The sequence below is a fragment of the Dinoponera quadriceps genome, unplaced genomic scaffold, assembly GCF_001313825.1.
Source record: "Dinoponera quadriceps isolate SergipeBrazil2010 unplaced genomic scaffold, ASM131382v1 scaffold4681, whole genome shotgun sequence".
In the NCBI taxonomy this organism is placed as follows: Eukaryota; Metazoa; Arthropoda; class Insecta; order Hymenoptera; family Formicidae; genus Dinoponera; species Dinoponera quadriceps.
The window spans coordinates 1,055,039-1,071,179 of record NW_014561157.1 but is presented as its reverse complement, the minus strand read 5'-3'; the positions used below and the strand labels follow the sequence as shown (position 1 = coordinate 1,071,179).

General features: G+C 36.6%; 1 protein-coding gene and 1 long non-coding RNA gene across 2 annotated transcripts; one reads left to right on the top strand and one right to left on the bottom strand.

Annotated features, from left to right (window-relative positions):
* The first annotated feature begins 24 nt into the window (after positions 1-24).
* LOC106750907 lies at positions 25-5,611 on the top strand. The gene is made up of 3 exons (XR_001374995.1): positions 25-1,379; positions 1,530-1,576; positions 1,835-5,611. It is a non-coding gene; the product is annotated as an uncharacterized LOC106750907 (long non-coding RNA).
* An 879-nt stretch (positions 5,612-6,490) lies between these two features.
* Positions 6,491-16,135, bottom strand: LOC106750902. The gene is made up of 6 exons (XM_014631521.1): positions 16,050-16,135; positions 15,883-15,970; positions 13,886-14,258; positions 8,858-13,466; positions 8,444-8,576; positions 6,491-8,246 (listed from the first exon to the last, which is right to left on the bottom strand). Exons 1-4 carry the CDS (start codon positions 16,132-16,134, stop codon positions 9,501-9,503), a joined length of 4,512 nt encoding a protein of 1,503 aa, XP_014487007.1. The 5' UTR covers position 16,135; the 3' UTR covers positions 6,491-8,246; positions 8,444-8,576; positions 8,858-9,500.
* Positions 16,136-16,141: the final 6 nt, after the last annotated feature.

Sequence of the window (16,141 nt, the reverse complement as noted above, 5' to 3'; positions counted from 1 at the left end):
TATATATATATATATATATATATATATATATATACACACATACACATATATATTTTTATCCTTGAATGATCCTGATGGCCTTTCAATGAAGTCACTAAAAAGAAGAAGAATGATCAATGCGAAACAACTACCGATCGTAGTTCCGTGAATATCACTGAGAAGCGAGCTATGAAATATAACCAATCTATCAGAAAAACATCCAGGAAGAAAAAACTATAGCAACAGTTTCGACAAAACATTTTTAATGTTTTACGGAAGAGATCGTCTACAAAAATCTCGAATCTCGAAAAAAATGGGCTCCAAGTCGATTTTCTAAGGAATTTTATACCTCTTCAAATGTAATCTTTCAGACCTTGCCAACAAGCTTGATATCATAAAGAAGATATATACTCTGCTTGAACATCACCCAAGTATAAGATATAAACTTACGTCTTTGAACGATCTTAATGGAAATTCAAATAAGCCCGAATCACGATAAGATTAACTGAAACCATAGACCATAAGCTAATAAATATCATTAAGGAGTAGACTGTCAGATGTACTCAACTATCGCCTATCGAAGAAGAAACACCTCAGAAGAGAAAGGATCACGTCTATAGTTTTGCTTCTTTTAGAAGCTAACAGAGTTGTTTACTCTCTGAACCATCATGGTGTTCAAAAAGAGCTTTTACTTCCTACAATGAAAGGTAACGTAACATCTAGAAATTTGTATTTTGCTACTATATTTTATAATATTTAAAAACGGCTATGTACATGTGGAAGAGAACGTACAACGTCTGAAGACGTAACATCACTGAAGATTATATACCAATCATCTCTACATCATAACACAATTTCGAAAGTGTCTTTATTTATTATAAAATTTTCCAAAACATTTTGAGAAATATTTTAGAGAATATTAAAATATATATTTAATATATACTTAATACACATATTTAATGTTTAATATATATTTGATATTTAGTAAATTAAACTAAGAGTAAATATTGCACATTACATAGTACAATCATACAATACATATCAAAGATTAAATTGAATATAAGACTGGTTATGTGTGATATATGTGTGATATCAGAGAAATATACTGTATATGTATATAAATGTGGAGCATATATGAAATATTTTTGCTATATTTTATCTTGATGTTGCAACTGGGAAGGAAACTTTATATAAAGAAGAAGAAGTTAACGTTAAATGTTTCACTTTCTATAGTAGTAATATTCGATTTATATGCAAAGATATTATTTTACGATACTTATAAAACATAATATTAACATGTACAATCTCACAGCGATGTTATCTTGTCATTAGTGTAATTATTATATAAAGTCCAAATCATCTACTCGAAGATAAATGAGACTAAAGGAGGAAAGTCTCATGTAAGCAGGCAGTATCTCATAATTCCCACTGATTTGTTTCCATTTCACATTCTTACATAGATTAAGTTTCGTTCTCTCATAAATTACGTAACATGCATGCTTTAACAATCATATATCAACTTTGTTATTGATTTTTTGTTTTATTTACAGAGTTTATATGTAGAGGAACGAGAATAATGAAGCGTGAATAATAGTGGGTGAGTGTAACATATATATTCTTATGTGTATTGCAACTTTCGCGGTCCGATTTTTTTTAGAATTTTTTATATAAACATATAGTAATAATATTAAAGAATATCGTATTATTTGGCCTGGGTATTATGTAATGTTGCAAACTCTTTCTAAAAGAATTTAATATAAATAATATATACAATTCTTGTGATGAAATCGGACCGCAAAAAGTATTTGATCGTAATGAAGAAATTATATTTACCGTTTGCATTTGTTCGTTACAGCGCGATTATCGCTTATGATCCTGAAGAAGTCGTCAATTTTTAACTACTATTTACTAAATTTAGTAAATATAACTATTGACTATGATGCACACTAAGTCCCGTAACTTGATGGCGATCGAACGAAATCTCTAAACGTATGACATAGAAACTCACTCTGTTATTTATCCAAATAGTTCCCAAGTTCATCAGTGCAGTTAAAAATAACACTTTCCTTTGCAATGTTAATACGATTATTACAATACGTGTAATTATTCAGCTACAATCCGATGAGATTAGAAGTCTGTGCGGACATAGCTTCTCTGAGTTATATTTCGTTACAATTTACAGATTACAATGCATTTCCATACGATTAAGAAGTACCTCTGACAGATATTTTTTTTCTCTCTTTTTAAGCGTATGTTACTTTATAGAGTTGCGTTTTAATGCTACACAATTGTAAATAAGGCGAATTGAGAAGTACGCTTTTAAAGGTAAAGGTATACGAAACTAAATACTTTAGCAATTTCATCTACACGCCGGTAAAAGTTATATTTCTGGGGAACTGTTATTGCAAAAGTAGATTTAATAGGGATAACCACACAGTGAAAAAAAGGATTTTACCATACACACGAATTATCATAGTTGAGAGGAAATAGGATATTTTGTTTTAATTTTAGATAAGACAAGACGCAATTAGTTATTACACTAACTATCGAAGCTAATATACTCTCTCTGAATATATATCAGTATAACTGAACAATTCGGACAACTCACGGTTTTACAGGACTAGCTACAGATAGTTTCATATATTATGTGTAATTATTGTACACCAACTCCCGCGCTTTTCTTTGGTAGCTCTATTTTAAGCATTTTAGCCAGGAAATATATAGCAGCAGATAAAACTGAATTGCCGAGTACTCTGCCCACTTTATTGTGCGCTATTATTGCTATTTGGCAATAAAGGCATTTACTCTTATGTAATTTATTTTTACTACACTTTAATGTAATTTAAGAATCTTAGCCAAATCGTAATTTTAGTATATATATATATGTATATATATATATATATATATACAGTTTTTACTTCAGCTATCATAAAATATCCCATTTCAACTTGGTAACTTGAGACGTGGGACAATTTTTATTTGATTGTATTTTATTTATTGTGTCTAGTCGACGAGATTGATGAGTTCTTGATACAAAGACGAATCCTGTGACATTTTCATATTGATGTATTTAGTCCGCTATATATTCCTCTATCGAGATATCTGATTATAGAGACTGATTTTATGTGATACCTCACCGAATTTTTTACAAGTAGATAGAAATCCCGCTTATACGTAATGTTAATACTACTCTATTAGTATTAAGGCTCCCCTGTACTCGCCGTAGCTGTTTTATGACGTGAGAAAAGAATATCTCTATGCTCAGAATTCTTGCCGTTCAGCACACTCGTAAAATACTCCGAACACTTTTCTTTCGCTCGAGCGACCAATAAATAGCCGTAAAATTAACGCGACAAAATCACGAGAAAAGATGAGTTAAAAGGAGAAAGGTTATACACACGTCGTGTTAATCTTGTGGTTATTTGTTGAATCGAACAAAAAAAGAAAAGTTTGTTTTACACAAGTGTGCTGAATCAATCATAAATGCCATTTTGTGGGCATATCTTTTTATTTGAACGTATACGACGTTCCTGACGTCATCAAACAAGAGGACTGTAGCGAGGGACCAGGAGCCTTAAATAATATTTTAGAATTCGGCGCTACTTACGTGAATCATTTCAGATTATGACGTGGCGAGCAGAGAAATTGCGAGGAATGTACGCACAAGCTACTTGAAACCGGTGATATATCGTTAATAATAGCGCAATTAATTTGTTGGAACAGGTTTATAAAATATGGTGGGAACTATGCTTTCCGTCCAATAATTCCTAACGCAAAAATGTAGAGTAATTATCACAGTACTTGTCGTACATATAGGTCGTAATCTAGGACAATTCAAACGTGACTTCCAAAATCGTTTCGTGTTTTTACACGACGCAGTAGTAGTAGGTAGCAGAATTTTCTCGATATCCTGAAGATCCGCTCCATCGAGTTGAGCAATTTTATCGGTGTAATTTGACATATAAATAGCAAAGATTGCGCTTGTGCGTAGCTCCTCGTTCTTGGTGTCATAACGCAAGATGATTGACGTTGGTACAGTCAACTTTTAAGGATAATCACATTCCTCTTTATTTTTATTTTTAGATCGTAATTTTTACGGAGTAAAGACATGGTATCAATTGATATATTACAGCTGTGTAAGAGATGACTTTTCTTACGTTAAGTTACTTGAATGATTAAGATGCATTGAGTACAAATATTGTCTTAGGATTTCTTGCTTCTGACGAAGTTAGAAGGAAAAACGATCTTTATAAGTGGTTTGTGAGAAGAGATACAGGAGAATTATTTCGAATCGCGTCATTATGAGTGTACCATATAGTGTGTATGTGCGCGCGTATAGTTACAGAGAAAAAGATTTTATAATCACCAAAGTTACATGTTGCAAGAGCACATATGCAGATCAACCGTAAACTCGTGTATACGCTTCGTCCAAGTGGAACGTGCACGAGAATTTACAGTCATCCTATATAACACAATAATGTTTTATATTTATCGTAACAACATCGCGCTCCACTTTCAAGTATGATTCATTTCATGTTAAAAAGAGAAGAAAAAAAAAGAGTAACGTGGGACTTACACGAAAGAGCTAGTTTCAAGTTTATAACCGCCCCCAATAGATAGCAAAAATAAATGAAGTACTTACGTTTCCTAGAACAAAATTTACCGGGATACTTTCATCAGCTTCGTGTGTGAACACAATGTGTTCCCGCTCGATGGGTGTATATTCCCAAAATTGCAGTTGAATATATACTTCAATATAGTGTGCAGTGCTAAACAAAGTTATATACAAAAGTAATAAGTAAACGCCAACCCTCACATAAGCAATATCGCTTCGTCATAGGATCAGTGTTACATTACACGGTAATAATTTTTCTTTCGTTTATTCTCAGGGATGGTATGATGGAAGCTTTATAACTGTTTCTCTTTATTGCGTTATATCGTACATATTTTTGTTGAAAGTACATGTCCGTTGACGGTGTAAACCTAATGTTTTTTTGTTTCTTTTCCTTTATTTCTGCAAATTTAATAATAAAATGTTATCTTGTATTCTTTCACTCTTTAGATCTAAGAGCACATGGAGCTGCATCCTCTTTTAAATCGCCATTCAACAGANATATATATATATATATATCGCGTAAGGAACTTTTATCGAGTCTGTTAAAAAGAAAATCTAGTTATATGGGAGAGAGAGAAAAATCGGGGGTGAACGTGAATTTGCACGGAATATTATTAAAAGCGAAAATTGAATATGTTTCGATTGATCTCTTTCATATGTTTTTAAACATATATTTGTTCGTCTACCGCGTGAAACCTGTACCGCGTGAAACGTGTTGAAACATGTAGCTAGATTAATGAAAATACAAAGCGAGTGCTTTAAGTGAGTCATGTAACATAGTTTTAATTCCGATCAATTTTAGGTCTTTACAAGAACGCTAATATCTCTCACGTGAAATTATTCTCCTCGTGTAAGTTCAACAATTGTAGATCTGCGACATGTTATTGTTTAATTTAATTTTCACACACAATATCGGTTTGCGTTCTGCGTGTAAAAATATTGTATTATCATAAGTTAATCCACGATGTACAACAATGCAGAGACTGAAAAAGAGAATAAAAGTTCAATTTTTTAATATATTCGAGTTATTCGTTTATTACGCGCAATTGTACAAAATCAATTCGAGAACTCGGTGTTTATAGCTCTGTGAGACAATTGGGTAATCTATGTCAAACGAACGTACGCTACTCTCGTTAAAATGCAGAATTTGATATTTATATATAGACCATTAAATTAATTGCTACCACTTTTAAAGCGTTCGATATACAATTTTCTCTCGTTATGTATATTTAGTTCGCAGATATACTTGTTCATTATCTGTTATAGAACATAGGACATAACGTCGGTATCCAAATCGATACCGAATATCTGTTTCAAATTAAATAATTTTGTTCGTGTGCAATCTTTTGGAAAAATAACCATTAGTGTGACAGAATGTAGTCAAACATATTAGATAGGATCAACGTGTACGTAAAAATATATTTACAGGTCTTGGACAAGTACGGTATTATTAGTGTAATGAACCTATACGCTTTGACTAAAAATTGGAGAGAAATTATAATAATTCGATTAGTACACCCTATGAAATAATGTTTTTAATGGAGGGAGGTATCCGTTATTACGTGTACTAATGGACATAAGCCTGCGGAGTATTTTTCGCTTTTACCCTGTTCAGAGGTATTACTATATTCTATTTTTAGTTAGTAAGTATACATACTTATGTAAAATATAATGAACCCGATGCTGCAAGCATCAAAAGCATATTAATGTTTACCCTGTTGAGAGTTTCTAACATTTTCTATCCTTACTTCGTAGGTTATAGCGGTGAATCTAATAATTCCGATAAGTATATAACAGAGGTAAATATATTAGTATTTTTTTTCCACATGCAGTATATTTACCTCGATTCTTATGCAGTCGACACTTTTTTTATGTAATGCACATAATGTACAAATATATAGGTAAATACAGGTTTATTTATCATTACGAAAAAGATGTTCTACGCATACACAATACTGAATTTTTGATGAACACGAATTAATGAGGCATCTGATGTAAAGTACTTTTACTATACTAACTCGATTAATGTTTAAGATGTTAGACTTTCCTTAATAAATGCTTTATGCGTTACATAATAATTTTTTTTTATTTATGATTAATGATCTATTTATATTCAATCCATATGTATGAAGACTTTTGGCAATTTTGACGAACTAATTATTTATATATATATAGCTATAGTAACTTAATAGATTTATTTGTGTTAAACTTAAGCCTATCAGACTTATCGCATTGTAAATTAATAAATAAATAGTAACAATAAGAAACATTCGGTAATGAAAGGGACATTTTTACGCGCCTCTGTCAGTCAAGTTTAAGGGAAATATAATAGCAGTTTAAGACTCTCGAAAGTAGGAAAATAGAGCGATGCGGTAAAAACGTAAGAGGTATATAGAGCGTTTTCTACAATTAAAAGATTTTCTAACTACAATCAGTTTTATACGCGGAAGCGAATAAAGTGTATAACAATGACAAGTGTGTGTGACAATGACAAGTAATCTATCGAGTAGACTACTTAACAAGGTACATTTCCTTTTTGTACAACAAAATGTTAGCTACTGCTTAGCTAATGATCACAGATATGAGATCAGGTATAGGGATATGGCACTGAAGTTATGCATTACTCGAACCAAAGTATCTCGAAATAATCAAACGTAATAATTGGGAGACATTCGTGTAAGAATAATATAGTGATGCTGACTGGTTCAGGTTTAACACAGGGACTGCGTACGACTTAATTTGCTCAGATCAGATACACGTTATAACAAAAACAGAGTTTAATAGTAATAGATGCTCTGAAAAACCATTAACATAGGATATAAGTATACAATTCAATGAGCGATGTGTGAGCAATGTTTCCATGAGAGGACCGTACATATGGTGTAATATACAGCATTTAAGAAATTATATCGACTGCTCTGAAAAGAAAGACAAATTTCACCTCCGCCACAACCGCGAGGTACGTTAAAGTTTAATATAATTTAATTAAATGCCATATATTTTTAGTGTTAATCAGTTCTCTTAAAGCAAGATCTCAGACATATCGTTATGAACTGAAGTATTGAGTAATTACGTAGGAACAAGCTATACGATGCCTGCTAGTTGTAAAGCTTTTCTATCTTGGTAACTATACGATATCTAAATTGTGCATTTTCCTTGCATGCCTCAGTATTTTCATTTTATTTATCAAGCTCGATTAGGTCATTTTACTTTTAGAATACCGCGCCCTCTCGCGTAGTTTGTATTTTCTTTAACGAAAGATGGATACTCGTATTACAAGAAAAATATATAGGATATACTTTCAATTGCGTAGCATACTATCTCTCCTTTTTTTTTTTCACCGGGACCTGAAGTTCTTTTTGTTATTACGAATCGGCTGACTAGCTACTCTACTTGTTTTGATAGGTACCTGTATGTATGTATTGTAAGTTTACATTAAATAATAGCTTTTTTTCCCGCGATATATAATATAGGGCTGCGTCTCTATATATAATAAGAGGACAGATTACAAAGTGGAAGAAATTAAACATTTCCAGTTTCTATAATTGTACGGCAATACAAACAATTTTGCACCATTTGGCGAATTTATTGACATTATGTGCTCGCATTAAACACTTGCCAGAAGTTACTCAAGTATAAGTGGGTAATTAATCTGAAATAAAAGACATGTGCTGTAAAAATATTGGAAATGTCTCTGCGCGTATGTGTCTATGAAACCAATCATTATCAGACTTCTACATCGCACAATTAACTATAACATCATAATTACAGAATTTACAGTATCTAAGTCTTTTTGTCGGATATTTATCATAAAAGTCGACGTATATGTAATTGAATCTGTGAAGTTACCTATGCAAACATGCTCCTGGTACATTGTGCGTCCTGTTTTTCGAGGAAAATTTGGATTTTATACATTCTTAACTTTCAATCGTCAACCTGGTCGTATTACATTCCTGAATCTAAATTTGTCTTCCTCAGGAAACTGTAAAAGATATATTCGCACATATTTATCATCGCATATAATAAACCACACAATTATGTTTTCAGACAGTATAAAATAAATATGGTGAAGATATTTTTAGCGCGTCTCAAAACGCGATAAAGACTGAACGGACACGCGACAAATGATTCCAACAATAACATAACTGCGACATTTTTATACATATTTTTCCGATACATTTTTTTTAATTTCACATTATTTGTTGCCTCATAATAAACGAAATAATAAATTACTTTTGTATAAAAATCAAATGGCGACCTTACCTCAAAAATGATATTACTTCAAAATATGTTTCCGTAAGTTTGTTTGGCATTGGTTATATATGTACATATGTATATACATATTTATATATATATACGCGGAGAATTATACAGTTTTTTTTTTAATTTTACTTTACAAGAATCCAAAAGAACTCGTTCAGAAAAATTATCGTTCGCGACGATAGACGCGATTGCAACCGTGACGATAGGAAAAACATTAAAGTTTAAAATTTAATATCTTACAAAGCCTTACAGTAGTGTACAGTTTCGCAAGGTAGAGATGATATTTAACGGAATAAAATTCTCTACGGCTTGCCTCTAGCGATATCTAACCAAACATCAAAAATATCTTATGCGGAGGTATTCTATGTAGCTAGTCTAAACTCTTCACTGACGCTAATCTTGAACACGCTGAACGGTCTATTTCTAGATCTTCCTAAGACGAGTTATTTTCACTTGCGCTTTGTACATGTATTTACAGATTTACAGTGCCACAGCTTCGAAGAACACATTTGCCCGCTGTACAGATCTTATACGTTTGTTTTATTTGTTTCTCCTCTCTCTCTCTCTCTCTCTCTCTCTCACTCATCTTTTCTTTTCTCTCTTCTTTCTACAGCAGTGACTTCTCGTAATGAAATAGTATCGATCATCGACTAGTCTTCTTACGTCGTCGTTTTGACTCACCGGACGGATTCCATTCTGGATCAGTTTCGGTGTTGTAACAATAATTTACCTTAGGAACGTTTCTCTTTGAGCTTCTCGTTTGTCTAATGGATGACTGTTTCTTCGGCTTCTTGCACGCACCGTCCTGCTCCAACGTCTCGGTCGTTAAACGCTTCATAGACGTCGGATTCATCACCGTGACGTCTCTGCGCTGCGCGGGTGGCTTAAACGTCCTGTCCTGGCAAGTCTCTAGGCACACTGCGTTAGACTGATCACCGGCCGAGCGGAACTGCCGTTCGTGGCTCCTTATACTTTCCTTCGTAAGGTTATGATGCCCGTTGGAGAGATGCATGTCCTTGTAGTAATCCCTCCGCACCACGTTCGAGTTGAAATGATAGCTGCCGTGCGGGCCATCCTCCTCGTTAGGGGACAGCTCATACGTCGACTTGATGATCTGCGAGGGATGCTTCTGCGCACCGTCCAGCGCTTCCAAGGCGGCTATGGACATCATGGGGATCCCAGGATAGTTGTCCAGCTTCTCCGCTTTGATGGGCACCTTGTCGTACGCCATGGACATCTTGGCCTTCAGCCGCTTCTTCAACGGCAACTTCTTGTTCTCCATGTCCTTCTTGAATAGCTTTTCCGGCTCGCGTTGCACGTCCAGCTTCTCCAACGTATTATTCTGCAATACCCTCTGCTCTATCTTACATAATATCTGATCGTCATACAATTTACCTATCACCGCTTCGCTTTTTGTCCTATCGTGTTCTTGGACGGCGGACGTTTGTACTGACGAGTGCGCGGGCAAAAAATAAGAATTACTTTCGATACAAGACACGTGGGAGTCCGTGGCGGGGTGTATACACTGTCGGCAATGCGTTACTATGTCGTACGTGCAGTTCAGGCATGAGCAGTGCGACCTGCCGCACGAATTCGCGGACTTCGTGTGGGAATGGAGCGAAGTAGTGGAGTTAATTTGCAAACTGCACGAGACGGAGGTGCAGTGCTTGTGATACGGCATACACAGGTCGGTGCCGGCAGCGTAATTCCCGTAGATCGACGGTATCGTCGTGGGATGAGTGACCGGGATATGTAACGAATGTTGCGGATCGATCACCTCGTGCGAGTGTATACCGTTGCAGCCCTGTATACCGCAGTTCGGCGTGATGTGGCTGTTGAACTCCTGCTTAATGTTCTGCCTGTAGGCGAGGATGGATTTCGACTTCCGTTTGTCGACCGACTTACTGCTGATGCTCACGCTCGCAACATTCGTGTCCTGATAAATCTGCGACGTCGCGGGCAACACGTCGCCCGGTTTCTTACCGTAGGGCTTCATCTCGCCGATACTCATCAAGCCGGCCTCCTCCTCCTCCGGCTCGATCTTTATGCCTTTGTTCCTCCCGAACTTGCTTTCCTGGCACGATACTTCCTTGTATTGGGGCAGATCCAGGTTAAACGAGATGTGCTCCGACGTGTTGACTACCTCGAACGATGCGCAATCTTCCGGCGGGACCATCCAGCTCTTCTCCTTCACCAGACGGCTCTCGTCGTACGCTTTGTTGATGGTGTACAAATTGCTATTGGGGGACTTCTTCAGCAGCACGACCGTTTCTCCGTTTAATATGACGTTCGTGTTCTCCTTGATCGACTGCACGTTGCTCTCCGCTATGCTCAGGTTGTTGGACAACGCGTCCGTCGTCTCGTAATTGATGGTGGTCTCGACGACACGCGAGACGCTCGGCTCGTTCTCGCCGTCCTCGTCGTCGTCGGGATTCACGTCGGTCGTCGACGTCACTTCCACGTGAAGCGCCACCTTGTCCAACGCGTCCTCCGGATAGATCCCGACTATTCTGTTGATGACATCGGTAGATGGATTCTCCAAGATCTGCGAGACCGTGTTCGACGAGTCGTTGGTGTCGGCTTCGTCGTCGTCGTCGTCGTCGTCGTCGTCGGTGGACTGACTGTAAGGGGAGCTTCTCAACGACGCGTAATCCTTGACCTTGATTTGATCGCACTTCAACTCACGCTCGGTCTTCAAATGAGACACGTGCTGAGACACACTGGCCAACAACGAGAGCCCGTCTATGTTGTCCTGCAATTCCGAGTCCTGAATGATACATCTGTCGTCCGTTGGATCTTGCGCGTTCTTCACCTGTGATATCTTGTACGTTTCCTTCGCCGGTTTGTGCGATCGGTCGAAGTCGCGGAGATCTTTCCCAACTTTCGTGCACAGCACAGACGTTCTCACCGGATCCTTCGCGGTGAGCTCCTCGTCGCCGCGACTCCCGTTAGAATCGATCTCCGCGTTCTCCCTCGGCAGATCGGTACTCTTGTCGCCGTTGACTCCCTCGTTCTTTGAACACAATGACACGTTGACGATATTAGAAATATTCTTCTTATCGGTTGCGCGGTTTTCAAAAATAGTTTCTCTGGCTTTACGGTTAGAGGATTTGTCATCCTTTACGTCGTCACTTACCTCGATGCAAATACCAACTTCTAAATCTGTTTGTACATTAGAATGGTCGCCATTCATTACGCTAAATCTTACGGTATTATTTGCAACATCGTGTCTCGCTGATACATATTTATCTTGAGATTCAGGCTCCTTTGGTTGCTTTGTATTTTCAGCAGTAACGCGCGGTTGTCGCCGCTCCTCGGATCCCGTCGCCTTACTCACGGTCGTAACGATGCAAGTCTCAGCGGGAACCGCGAATTTCCCTTTACCCGATCCGCCGTCGATTCCGGTCGATCTTAAACATCGTGTCTCACTGTTCATCGTTTTACGATCGTCCTTCCGCGCACATCCGTCATTGCCACTGATATCCCTCATCTTTCCTTCGTCGGTTCTCTCGTCCTTCTCGTTATTATTCCTGTGATGCGTATGTACCAGTGACGAAATTACATGCGGCGATAATTTATCTTTAGCTATACTAGGATAGTTAGCATTATGTTTACAACTATCATCATCATCTTTGGAATCACCTTGGGCACATAACGCGAGAGGACTATTTACAGTTTTAGAGTGCTCCGTTCCTAAATCACAGATTTTCCGTAAACTTTCAACTCTTTTACATGTTTCACTTTCAGGCGCAGTGTCTTTTTCTATCAGTCGTTTAATCACAGTCTGTATATTAAATCTATCGTTCTTCTCGTCTGTCTTTGTCCCCGAAGTAGCATTAACATTGTGACACTTGCTAACGTTATTAGTGTCATCCGAAACATCCAATAATGAATTTGTAGAAACTTTAGATTTATTAGACTGTGGTCTATCAACGATTACTGAAGAAGAGACTGTACAGGGCATCCCAGCATTTCCGTTTCTGTCACTGCTGTTCACGTCCGCTAATTGTTTTTCCGATTCCGCATTAACCGGTGTACTCTTTTGTTCCACCTCCATGTGTTTCACTTTATCGCTGTCCAATTTTACTTCTTGTATTGATGTACCCAAATCATTCTTCAGGCATGTATCTTCTGTGGCATGTACGGGTTGAAGCAAATCTTCCAACTGCTGGTCGAGTGTCACTTTCTTCACGGAGTTTACATTCTCCGCCATCTGTTGTTTCTTGATCTTCTGCGATGCTCTTATCGTCTTTGCGTCGAGCTTCTTCTTAGCTTCTTCTAGCCATGCGACTTTTCTAGACTTCCTCTTCTTTATACACCTCTCAAAAGCGATGTCAGTTGTAAGATCGATGATTACAATTTTATTCGATTTTTTAATCTTCTTCCGGGGAAGCACTTTCGGTTTAATCGGTTTAGAAATAGTCCGTGTCACTGAAATATTCGTAGAGATTGTGCCTAAAGGTTTAACATTCGTCTGTTCTGTTAAATTGGTAGATTTCAAATTATCCGAAGAAACAGAATTGGTTTGCATATCTTTATCTGAAGGAACAAGACTAAAATTATTTTCGATACGACTGAAATTTTCATCTTCGCGTGATGTAGCTACCAACTAGGAATACATACAGCTTTATTATTCTTTCTTCTTATGAACTGTCATTATCTTTATGCGAATCTTTTCGATTGAAACAAATGCGATCGCATTTATAACATGAAAAACAATATTTTTAAATTCTTGTACAACAATAAAATTCTTATACAATTAATATATTTCACGAGAAGAAATTTGCTAATTATTACAATAAAAAAATTACAATGACAAATCATCAAATATATAGATAAATCATTCGCATAAAGACAATATTTCTATGGAAACGCTTTTTATCGTATAAGATTTTGCATTATCCGCAGAGTGCGTTTTAATAATTAAACTCCAAAAACACTCGACGTAATGTTAAAATACTTAAAACTTAAAAATCTATAAAAACACGTAATATATAAGGAACATGCGAGTAATAGTAATATTTGTACCAGTGGCGAAGTAATCCTCTTGGATGAGCTTGGAGTAATAGCTGCATTTTCACTTTTTTCCTGCCATATACTTCCTCTGCTTTCTCTACAGAACTGTACAAATAATTCGCAACATTTTCTTACGTCGAATTTCTGCTGCATTAGATATTTTGCTGAGTTTGGTTGACACTTTGGCACTTTTGGTAATGCATCTTCTAACACGCACGGTGGGAAAGTAGTTGGTGGTGCTCCCAGTGAGGCAATTGCGGTTGTGGTAATTTGACTTTTCACGGCCATATCGCTATTTACCTTTCTCCAAAGACAATAAATAAGAAGATAACGAACGTACATAAGATTTGATTCGGGATGCGCTGGAATATTTTTAATTACTTTTCTGAAACCAAATCAAAGAAATACGTATAACGGTACAAGAAATTTCAATGTATATACATATATACATTATAAAATTATATAAAAATAATTGGAATACATATACGAGGATTGTTTGATAAGTCTGGTAAAAAAACAAGTAAAAACTCTTCTTTCTTGGAAAAAAAATCGCTTTTACTACTCAACATAGAGGGCGATACACTTGGTCCGGCGAATTTTCAAATTACTGTCAGAAAAATGGACTGTCCAAAGCCTGCAAAATACTCATCGACGGTGATGACGATTTCCTCATTCGACGAGAGTTTCTTCCCACCGAGCCAGATTTTCAAATTTTGGAACAGGAAGAAATCGCACAGGGTCAAATCCGGAGAAGGGTAGATGAGGAATCAATTCGAAGCCCAATTCGTGTAATTTTGCCATTACGACCTCTCTTGATGGAAAAGCACTTTTTTTACGCGGCAATCTGGGCCGTTTATTTTTCAGTTCTTCTTTCAAACGGTCCAATAATGCTGCATAGTACTCTCCTGTTACTGCCTTACTCTTTTGCAAGTAATCAATTAAGATAATTCCTTGGGAATCCCAAAAAACAGTGGCCATCACCTATCCAGACGACAAGAAAGTTTTCACCTTCTTCGGCGCACTTTCACCAGGCATTGTCCATTGTTTTGACTGCTCCTTCGGCTCAGGAGTGTAGCGGTGGATCCAAGTTTCGTGCACAGTCACGAATCAACGCCATAAATCCTGCGGATTGTGCTTACACATCGTGAAATACTGCGTTGAAACATTCTTTCGCGTGCATTTTTGATCGAGAGTCAGCAATCGCGGCACCTGTCGTGCACACAGCTTTTTCATATGCAATTTTTCATGCAGGATGTTATGCACTCGTTCCGTCGAAATGCCTACGATCTCAGTAATCTCACGCACCCTCATTCGGCGATCTTCCATAACTATACCATACATTTTTCCATGATATCCGACGTGGTAACCTCAACTGGATGTCCAGAGCGCGCTTCGCCTTCAGTGCAGGTTCAGCCATGTTTAAATTCGTTTATCCAGAAATATACGGTCTTCAACGCAGGAGCAGAGTCCTCATGAACTTCGTCTAACTCGGCTTTGATCTGCGTTGCTGCCCACTTCTTTAAATAAAAGTGTTTTATCACTGCACGGAAATCGTTTCTTTCCATTTTTGTGGCAACTGCTAAACCGCTCGCTTTAAAAGACTATCGAACGTGAACAACGCGTCACTTCTGGTTGAAATTTGGTCTGGGGAGGGTTTGAAGAGTGGAACTTTCCAGATGTCACGTCACCAAATGGATTGTGGCGCCATCTCATAGAAATTTACCAAATTTATCAAACGACCCTCGTAGCGCACTTGATACCAACTTTGAAATAACAAGCTAAATTCTCATCATGTAGAATTGTGCAAAAAGTACATTACAAAACACATAAAACTTATACAAGACAATATAAAATGTTTTATCTAATATTTGATATATGAACGTATTATATATGAACGTAATAATTAATTGTTTAATTTAAGATAATAGAAATATATTGAACCAAGAAATGATATAGCTGAATATTGACATTATCAAGTTTTATTTGATATCAAAGCAATATATACTTACGTTATTATCGGATCTAAAATACGATGATAACCCCGGCACATAAATTGTATTTTTATCAAAGTATCTAACAAATGCTCTGTGGAATGTTCTGCGCAAAAGAAAGAATTTATTATTAACTATATTAATAAATAAATGTATTATACAAATAATGTCTGTGGAATACATACCTAAATATACGTAAAGACAAGAAGTAAGTCTGGTACAAATTCTATTATGATCTTCTTTACTTTTTCTTGATGCTCTTAATTCCATATCTATG

Bases quoted from the DNA above. Each gene is read 5' to 3' on its own strand.
- LOC106750902 (XM_014631521.1), bottom strand. From the start codon at position 16,134: ATGGAATTAAGAGCATCAAGAAAAAGTAAAGAAGATCATAATAGAATT. The intron at 14,259-15,882 runs GTAAGTATATAT...ATTTGGTTTCAG, and splicing joins ATTTTAGATCCGATAATAAC to AAAAGTAATTAAAAATATTC. The intron at 13,467-13,885 runs GTACAAATATTA...ATGTATTCCTAG, and splicing joins AGAGGATTACTTCGCCACTG to TTGGTAGCTACATCACGCGA.